A 10,256-nucleotide genomic window follows, 5' to 3' on the forward strand; every position below is an offset into this window, starting at 1 on the left:
TCACTGTGCTCCAGACATAGGAGTGAAGGCCGGACAGAGGTCAAATGCCTAGAATCCTCTCTGAGGTGTCATGGACCCATTTCACAGATTTGGGCTCGAAGAGAAATCTGAGCTGCGGGGCTCACTGCTCCGTCTCCCCTCAGGTCTGCCACCACAAGCTGATGGGAAGCACATTGATTGGCTCCTTCAAGGTGGATCTGGGGACCGTGTACAACCAACCCGGTAAGAAAGCATCGCCTCCCAATCCCTCTCCTACTCTGCTCCAGGCTACCCCCCCCTCGTAGTCACCCCTGTACTCACTCATCCATCTAACTGTTCATTCAATAACACCGAGCATCGATTATAGAAAGTCAAGCAAGACATAGCTTATTTTCCTTAAAGTTTACAATCTAATAGTAAAATTATCTTATATGTCCAGACTTCCGAGCATTTCCCTCTCTTCCCACCGCCCCCCGGCCCCCCACCCCTGCCCACATTCTGTCTAATTTAGTGCTGTGAGACACAAGCAGGAAAGGCGGGAGAATATGGAAGTTAGGGATGTGGATTCTGGAGCCGGATTGCCTGGGTTCAAATCCCACTCTGCTCTTTCCTCGTTGTGTAACCTTGGGCAGATGGCTTCACTTCTCTGCACCTTAGTTTCCTCATGTTTAAAAATGGGGATCAAATAATACCTCCTTCCTAGGAGAGTTGAGGATTAAGTTAATAAATATACATAAAGCACTTAGCATAAAACCCGGCACAGGATAATGACTGTGGCACACTGTATATGAATTTGCTATAATTACTGTTATTATCTCTGATTATAAGAGACTGAAACTTAGGTAATTTGTCCAAGGTCAAGAGCTAATAAGTCACATGGCCAACAACAAACATTGATCTTCTCATTGAAGGCCCTGTTTCTTCACCTCTGATTCCAGCTCACCTGAGCAGGGGGGCCAGGCCGTGGGCATGAGTGAGCGCCATGGTCTGGGTTTAATATATTAAGGGGCGATGGAGACTGTCGTCACCGGGAGGGCTCGTGACGCATATGGAAGGAGTAGCATCTTCTCCATTCCTTTACCACCTACTGTCATGTGGAAATGTGCACGCCGTGTTGCTACATCTAGCAGCTTCTCAAAGATAAGCCAGACGTCTAGATTTTGTAAGAGGTTCTAAAGTTTGAACTCACAAAAAGATCCACTGAGCCACATTTACAGCCCGTGAAATCACATGTAACTCTATACTCCATTAATGTCCTTATATCCTGTCAAAGCTAGAACCCTGTCTAGGCAATTTCTGCAAGACCGAGGGCCTCCCAAGTATCCGTGGCTGCTCGGAGAAAAAGATGGAGAAGAGAGTGGGGAGCAAAGGAGAGGAGGGAAAGGGAGAGAGGGGGAAGTAGCAGGAGAGCTGGACTTAGCCCTGCTGAGCTACCCCCTCGGTAGAGCGTGGGAGGCCTTGGGAGTGGGTGAGAACTGGCTGGAGCTGCTGGGTCCATCTGTGCGGGATATCCGAGCTCTCAGGATGCTTTTGCAGGTCATCAGTTCTGTGACAAGTGGGCCCTGCTCACAGATCCTGGAGACATCAGGACTGGCACGAAGGGGTACCTGAAGTGCGACATCAGTGTGACCGGAAAAGGCGACCTCTTGAAGACCAAGCCCAAAACCTCCGATGCCGAGGAACAAATCGAAAAGTGAGACAGGCCCATCCAGGGCCGTGCAATGGAAATGATATGTCCCAACTCCCATGCCTCCTTCTCTTCCTTCCTTGCATTATGAGAACATGAGCATGAACGGTCAAGTTCACAGCTTGTCCACCTGGGACTCTGTACCAAGATATGTCTTGTCAAAGGCATGACTAGCCTTTGGGAGGTCAATTCCTAGGACAAGAAAAGCCTGTCTTCCTATCATAACCTGTAATAGACAAGCCATTGCAGAGCTTATGTGACTTATTTGAATATAACTCATTTTTTCTTGGAAAGAATGATAATTTCAACCATTGGTTTGTTAAATGGGAGGACTTAATGCAGAGTGGTGAACAGTGTTTATTCTATAATTCCAGGACCCAAACAAGTTTGCATTCACTCTAATCATACCCTTAGCTGTCATTCACACTGGGAAGAAAACTCACTTTAACCATGAATCCTAACCTTTTCAGATGTTTCTCATATATCAAGGTCCTTCTTTCTGCTTCCAAATTGCTTCCAGATTTTCTTCTTGTTCTTCCAGGTGAGAGCGCTTTTTTTTTTCCTTTGTTTTTCTCCCCTCTAAGGAACCTCTTGATCCCTCAAGGATTTCCTTCGGAGAGACCCTGGGCCAGATTCTATGTGAGACTCTACAAAGCAGAAGGGTTGCCCAGAATGAACTCCAGCATCATGGCAAACGTCACTAAAGCATTTGTGGGTGACAGTAAGGACCTCGTGGATCCCTTCGTGGAGGTCTCCTTCGCCGGACAGATGGTGAGGAAGTGTTGTCACCAACAAGGGCAGCCTGGGCCGGAGCCCTGCTCTCCCCAAGGCACTTCTAGTCAAATGAAGCGAAGTTAAAATAAAACTTAGGAAGTGCCTGGAGAGAGAAGGCTTGCCACAAAGGGGTCCTGGGGCTCGCGGCAGGAAAGAAGGGGGCGGTTGCGCACTCACTCTCCATAGGCAGTTAGGAAGGCGAGCCATCGGGCAGCGTGGCTGAGGACCCGGGCAGACAGGCCTCATCTCTGGCTACTTCTCTGAGCCGTTACCTGGTCCCCAGGCCTTGTAAAATTACCGCCTCCTCCCAATCTGCTCCGCAGTCTCCGCGGGTAGTTCTTGTCCCGTGGACGCCTGCACATCCCTGTTCCCAGCTGTTCCCTGCTCAAGAGCCATGGGAAGTTCCGCGGCTCGGGCACCCAGTCGGAGCCTAATTCTGGCCGGCTGGACTTTGAAGCTTCAGCTGACATGCATGTTGTCTCTGTCCTTTAAGCACGTGTCTCTGCTGCTTCCTCGACTTGGCATGGTGAGCATCAGAGTATTTTTGCCCTGGACCACCTTGGCAGTCATATAGGACGTCACCTTCATTTTATGACAAGGAAACTGAGATCTGGACTGGGGAAGTGATTTGCTCAAGGTCCTACGAAAAACATGAACTCAGGGCCTGACTCTGTCTGCTGCGTTCCTGGAGGCGCGTGAGAACGACACTTGTTCACAACCAGGCGTTAGTTTCACCCAGACCCCAGTAGGATGATGGGAACTTTCTGAGAGCGGACCACAACCTACTGGCCTTTGTCCCCAGTGCCTGGCACGGTGTCTGGCACAGAGCAGGTCATTGGTGGAAGCAGGTTCTTATGTTTAGCAACTAACTTCATACTTCCAGCTGGTTCGAAGAGTTTCTTGGGTCCAGGCAAGGGCCCCCGTCGTTTCTCCCCATGGTTCACGTGCTCCCGGCTTTGCTTTCAGGGGCGAACCGCGGTGAAGAAGAGCTGTGCCGATCCTGTGTGGCATGAACAAGTGGTCTTCAAGGAGATGTTCCCTCCCTTGTGTCGGAGGGTGAAGATCCAGGTGTGGGATGAAGGCAGCATGAATGATGTCACGCTGGCAACCCATTTCATCGACCTGAAGAAAATCTCCAATGAACAGGATGGAGATAAAGGTAAAGTCTCACCTATCTGTCTTGGAAATAGGGTCTCTAAATGATTGACTTAGAGCCCTGGTCTTTGAAACGAGATGGTTGGAGCATGCACTGTGTCAGGCACCTTCCATGCTCTGTGTGGTCTGTGGTTCACATTGGTTCAGGGGAATGGATGGAGCCAGGCTCTGGGAGCCAGGAGGCTTGGTCCTGGTCCCATATCTGCCATGACCATCACTGCAGGTCTTAGAGATGGTCACTCCCTCTCTCTGGGCCTGAGGATTCTTAATTGAAAAATGAAATGTTTTGATTAGACCAGAAGTTGGCAAACTGTGGTCCATCGGCCACATCTGCTGCACGGCACACAAGCTAAAAATGGTTTTTACATGTTGAAATCATCCTCCCAAACTGTGCCTCCCGCTCGCCGATAGGAGCACGAGAGCGTGAGTACTGCAGGGAGGTGCTGCTCACTGTCCTGCAGATCGTGGTGATCGATGTGCATACTTGTGCATATATATGTGTCAGTGCGTACACAGACACATATACTGAAGGTTTGACATAAACAGATGAAAATTTGTGCCTTTTTGTGCCCCTCACAGAGTGACACTGTTGAAAGGTCTCAATACATAGCTACCATTTGACCTTCGTGTTACGGAAGGGTTTGCCACAGGATCGCTTTGGGCAGAAAGCGCACTCTGCCCCTCTGCAGATTTCTCAGTTACGTGTAAACGCGTTTCACCCACAGCTTTTTGGGAACATCCTGATGGGATTCAGGGAGATGTGTTTAAAAAACAGACATCGGGGGGCCATAAAATCTTTCTGTTCTTTTTCATACAATACCTCTGCTTCTTAAAATTTACTTAAAGGAAGGATAGAATCTCGTCCATGGGGCTGTGGGTGCAGGGAGAGGAAACATTTAGACATACAGCTACTGATCACAGTAAACATACAGAAACATCTACTCATCAACAGTGGGGAAACTATTAAGCAAATAATGATAAATATACTTATTAAGAGTAATGGCTAATATTCTTGATCTCTTCGTAAGAGCCTGTGTGAATCACTTAATAGATATTACCTCTTTTAATCTCAACAGGTGAGTTAGCTACTATTAGCATCTCCATTTGCCAAAGAGATGTTCACATAGATGCCGTGTATTCTCTCAGATGCTATGTATTAAGAAAGGAAAGTACTTATGCTACTAGTAAATTAAAATCATCAGGTCTGTTCAGTTCTACATTTAGAACATATCTGAGAACATTTGTTTCTTTCAGTCTTCACTACCATCACCCTAGAAGCCACTTATGTCTTCACTTTCGATGGCGATGTGGTCCCCAAACCAGTTGGCCCATTCTTATAACCATTCACTCACAGCCAGAGTGATCTTAAAACACACATCTGATCATGTCCTGTCTTTACTTAAATCCTGCTACAATATTCCCATAATTTCTAGGTTAAAGGCCAAAATCCTTGTCAAGGCTCCCAAGACCCGCTCACCTTTCCAAACTCTTCTCCAGGCGTCGGCCACACTGACTTTCTCTTTCAGCTCCTTCTAGCTTCCAGCTCCTTTCCACGGCCGTATGCTATTCCCTCTGCCTAGAACTCCCTCCTCTCCTCTCTCTCTCTCAGCCTAACTCCTCTCCACGCCACGTCAGTCAATTATTTGTTCTTACAGCAAAAGGTATATCTCCTTCATTACATCTATAATGCAATAATAGATGTAATGTTTGTTTATGTTTGCATCTGCTCTGTTCTCCACTGGGCTCTATGCAGAGTGTCTAGCATGGTGGCTGGCTCATGTTAGGAGTCAATAAACATTTGATGAGTAAGTGAACAGATCAAGGATGCACATCAGCATCCTTAGAATAATTCATAGCATTATTCATAGTATTATTACAACTGTGAACAAGTGTAAACATATGCATGGAAGAAAGACTAGAAAGAAATATAGCAAAATGGTAAATACGGCTGTCTTTTGGTGATGGGATAGCCTGTAAATATTTTCTCCTGTCTTTTCTGTGTATTTAAATGAATGCATACAATTTTCATGAAGCAAAATATAATCAACTTGTAAACATAACCAGTCAACTAATAACGTGGTGTCTTTTTAGGCTTTCTACCTACCTTCGGACCTGCCTGGATTAACCTGTATGGCTCACCCAGGAACCACAGTCTGATGGACGACTACCAGGAACTGAATGAAGGCTTTGGAGAAGGCGTGTCATTCAGGGGCAGAATCTTGGTAGAGATTGCTGTGGAAATCCTCTCGGGCGGGGCGCAGGAGTCTAAATTTTCCAAGACGCTCAAGGACCTCAAGTCGTCTTCGAAGGACAAAGACGCCAAATCTTCCAAAGGCTCAAGTAAAGACAAGGGCGACATGACTGACGACGGGAAACCCCAGCAGGCTCCAGACAAAACCCACTCGACAGAGGTCGAGGTGGAAGCTTTCGATGCATCCCCCGAGGTAGGTCTGAACACTGCTCCACCGCACCTGTGAGGTGAGCCCACGGTGGAGACAGCGCCTGTCGTGGCTCCCAAGGGCCTGTACAGGTCTCACTTCTGCACGATGTGTGTTGGCTCAGGCCCACACCCCAGGGCTGATCCTATGCCTCTCCCTACACGTATCACAGCCATCTGCCCATGATAAATTCCTTCAGTGGCCCCCAAACAAGGTTTACATGGAAACCAAAGTAAAAGAAATAAAAGTCCTCCGGGGGAGCCAGTGGGAGTGAGTGGTGCGGTGATCGACTGAACTGTATCTGTGGCCCCACATTGTTTTTAGCTCTGCTATTAGCTTAGCGGATGCTCTGGATGTGAGGCAATGTGGGAGCAGGGATGAAGAGGAGGCAGAGTGGGTGACAAGCTGGGATACAAGAAACTGAGAAACCTTGTCCCCTGCCCCAAGCCTGTGGGGAAACCACAGCTCACGCAGATGCTTATCTTTGCATAATACTCAATGCAAAGCTCATGGGCATTTTCCAGCCTAGTTCTGTTACGGGAAAGAGATCTGGGCTCCAAGATGGACACAAGCTGTGAATGTCATCTTGACTGTTTAGCAATAAATACTACTTTGTAGTTAAGCAAAGGAGGGAACTTCATGTTTTGTCAGTAGCAGAGGTGGGTGGATTCCAGCTCTCAGCTTGGATGATTTTGCCTCTGAGAGTGAGTTTCTCAGGTCAACCAGACAATCATTTCAGATGGGGAAGGAAGGTGACGGCTGATCTCCCAGAGCTGTCCATTCCTGGGGGACACTAGACAGACTGAAGGATGGTAGCCTTGGAACGGCCACTTATTTTTACTGTTGGGATCTAATCAATCTTAAGAAACAGTGTGGGAGAGAGGTCGGAACACAGGATTGGAAATCTTGGAGGTTGGCTCTATTCACGGTTCTCATATGAACACTTCTCCATGTTTCAGCTTAGTCATCAACAAGTGGGGTAGTAATGGTTTCTCTGTCGTAGGCGTCTCCTGGGGATAAATGAGGGCACGCCTGTTCAGTGGTCAGCAGGGTCCTTAGCACATGCGTGGTAGGCAGGCAACACATTAGCTCTTGTTACTGTTCCTGATGTCGCTTATGTTTGCTCCCACCACCAGTGGGCAGCAATTCAGAGCTCTCCACCCCATTCTTTGTAACTGACTTCGGGTATTTTGCCAACCTCCCCAGCTCTACCCCTGAACGTATATGTTGAGAAATATTCTCCAGGACTGTGTACTGTCAGTTTGTTGTTAGAATTGACATTTTCCTTGGTGTGATTGTGTTTATGTATATTTCTTCAGTATATATGCCAGTTTTAGAAACTTTTAGAAACTTTTTGGACTTTGCCAGAAAGTGTGCTTAGCTGAGTAGCCACTTAAGCTGATTTTCTCGATATCTGTCCCTGTGGCAAATTTTCTTGCTGTCAAGACTGGCCATTCTTTTCTAAACAGGGATCAGCCAAGTAGAAAGGGGCTAGTAGAGGGTTTTCTTAACCCAAGTCAGTATCTTCAAGATACTTCCTATGCCAGGGGGCACCTTCACTCTTGTGTGGAAGGTGGTAGGAGAGGGGTAAAATTCAGGCATCATTCAGATCCTTATTTCTCCTCCCTCCTCTCTCCATCTTGGCTTCTTGTTTGTAGTCAGTTTCTTGCTGGTTTTATTAGTTATCTCTTACTGTATAACAAGTTACCCCCAAATTCAGCAAGTTAAAACCACAAACATTTATTTTCTCCGTGGGTGAGGAATTTGGGACTATCTCAGCTTGGTGGTTCTAGCTAGAATCTCTCATAAGGTTTCAGTCAAGACGTTGCTAGGAGCTGCAGTTGTTGGAAAGCTGGACTAGAGCTGCAGGACCCACTTTCAAGATGGCGCACTCGCATGGTTGTTGGTGGAAAGACTTGGTTCCTTGTTGATCGTTGGCAAGAGTCCTGGGTGCCTCACTGCATGGAGCCTTCCATAAGCTGCTTGAGTGTCCTCATGGCAGCTGGCTCTCCCCAGAGCGGGCGATCCAAGACAGAGCGAGGCAGAAACTGCGGCCACATCTATGACCACATCCATGGAAGTCGCACAGTGACAGTTATGCCACATTCTAATTGTTAGAAACCAGTCATTGGGTCTAGCCCACACTCAAAAGGAAGGGAATTTGGCTTCACTCTTTGAAGGGAGAATTGTCCAAGAGTTTGTAAACATTTTAAAACAATCACATTGGGCTTCTACCTGCCACCCTCCAGAGCCTCGAAGGCTCAGAGCTCGCCCACACCAACAAGTTTTCCCGCAGCTTCTTATTTTTCAGCTATCCAGGGTCTTTGAGCTCCAATCTTTTTTGCCGCAGCCATGTACTCACGGCATATCTGCACGAATGAGATTCCATGGTGTTGCCTTTACCAGCTCACCCTCATTACCACCATCCAAGTTTATCTCCCCTCGGCAAACTTTCACAGAGCATAACTAATCTAATAGGTGTGTTCATTTTTAAACTCTGTGAACCCTATTAAGTAGCTTCTTGTTTAAACATCATCCTCAACAAGAGAGGAATAAAAACATAGTGACTCTGTGGACTTATGGCGTAGAAGGGTAGGTAAGACGTATAAAATAAATGCATAGGAAGTAGAAAGTGATAAGTGCAATAAGGAGGTACGAATAAAGTGCTATTATTTCCTGGAGTGAGTGAACTATAATGATTAAAACACTGGGCTCCCAAGTGAGACAGCTGGTTTTAAGACATGGCAGTATGGTGCAGTGGTGACTGCTCAGCCTCTGGAGAAACACTGTCTCTGTTTGAAACTTGGGACAAGTGACTTAAGCTCCTCATGCTTATTTCTAATAATAACTTCTACTTCATAGTCTCATAGTGAGGATTTAATGAATTAATACACGTAAAACGCTTAGAACAGAATCTGGAACATAGTAAGTGCTCAATAAATATTGGGCATGTTTTGTAACTTCGAACAGATTTCTTAATCTTTCATGGGACTGCAGTGTCTTCAACTTTAAATGACTATAATAGAAATATCTCCCTTCTAGGATAGTTACGAGAATGACATTAGATAATGTAGGTAAAATTCTTAATACCACATCTGACACATAGATAGTAACAGCTCAATAAATATTACCATCATCATTTTTACAGCTTGGGGAGTCAAGGTATATTTTTAGACAGAAGAGGCATTTGTGTTGTACCTTGAAGGACAGGTAGGATTAAGATTAAGACAAACTCTAACCTGTTAGAATACTTATCATGACTATTGTCTGAGGCATCTATATGAGCAGGCTTTATATTAGATCCTCCACATGGATAATTCCCCCCCTTCCCCCCTTATCCCGCCCAGAGGCCCTATTGTGATGTTTATTTCACAGACAAGGAAAATGACAGCCAGAGAGTGGCTGTGACTTGCCGGAAGTCCGCCAGCTAGGAAGTAGCAGAATTTGAAGAGAGTTTTTATCTAGCTGTGGAACCTGCTGTCCCTCTTTAGGCTACATGGCGTACATTCCCTCCAGGTCCCTGACTAGTTTTTAAGCACTTCCCAGAAAGTAAACTCGGCCATAAGAAGGTGAGATAAGTGGCTGGTTTACAGCCAGTGGATACAGTGGCAGCAGGTGGGAGGGGTGTGTGCTCGATGACTAAGATCCAGCGCTGGGCCCCACCCCGTTCTATGTTTTCTGTTCAACAGAGACATTTCCTGCTGATGCTGAGAGCACAGGGGGCTCCTGTGTGAAGGAAGGGGTGACATTTCACCTGATGATGTGAAAAGCTCTCTGGTTCTCTGAGGGTCAAGGTTCATGGTCCCTGACTGAATAAGGCTCTTAACTTCTGAGGCCACAACTGCTTTAATCTTTAGATAAGCCTTATCTCTTTTTCCATGTACTTTAAAAAATTCAACCACAAAACCAGGAAGCACAGCGTGTATGACTCCAGTTCATTCAGCCTCATCGCTCAGAAATGCGATGCTGTGTCCCAGCCACATCTGCTGAAGTGTCAGCCTGTTCCGTGTCAATAGGAGTCATTTGCAAATACTCGTGTATTATCTTGGGATGGCTCCTGTCTTGTGACCTGTGTTGGCATAAGCGGAGTCATTTTTAAGTAGAGTCAGGGCAGCCATTCCAGAGGACTGCCTTGTACTTCCTACTCCTTGAACCTTTGGAATGTTTGAACTGGGCAAAATAACCTTGGGACCGAGCTACAGTATCGTCATCTTCCCAACAGC

General features: G+C 46.5%; 1 protein-coding gene across 1 annotated transcript in view; it reads left to right on the top strand.

Annotated features, from left to right (window-relative positions):
- FER1L6 (fer-1 like family member 6) overlaps positions 1-10,256 on the top strand; it is a 103,022-nt gene that overhangs the window by 16,796 nt on the left and 75,970 nt on the right. Inside the window, exons 7-10 of the mRNA XM_011360828.1 lie at positions 1,516-1,672; positions 2,251-2,437; positions 3,407-3,599; positions 5,687-6,039. Of these exons, the coding sequence (XP_011359130.1) occupies positions 1,516-1,672; positions 2,251-2,437; positions 3,407-3,599; positions 5,687-6,039 (890 nt within the window). The remainder of the gene's footprint in view (positions 1-1,515; positions 1,673-2,250; positions 2,438-3,406; positions 3,600-5,686; positions 6,040-10,256) is intronic.

Source organism: Pteropus vampyrus, unplaced genomic scaffold (genome assembly GCF_000151845.1).
Source record: "Pteropus vampyrus isolate Shadow unplaced genomic scaffold, Pvam_2.0 Scaffold59, whole genome shotgun sequence".
NCBI lineage: Eukaryota > Metazoa > Chordata > Mammalia > Chiroptera > Pteropodidae > Pteropus > Pteropus vampyrus.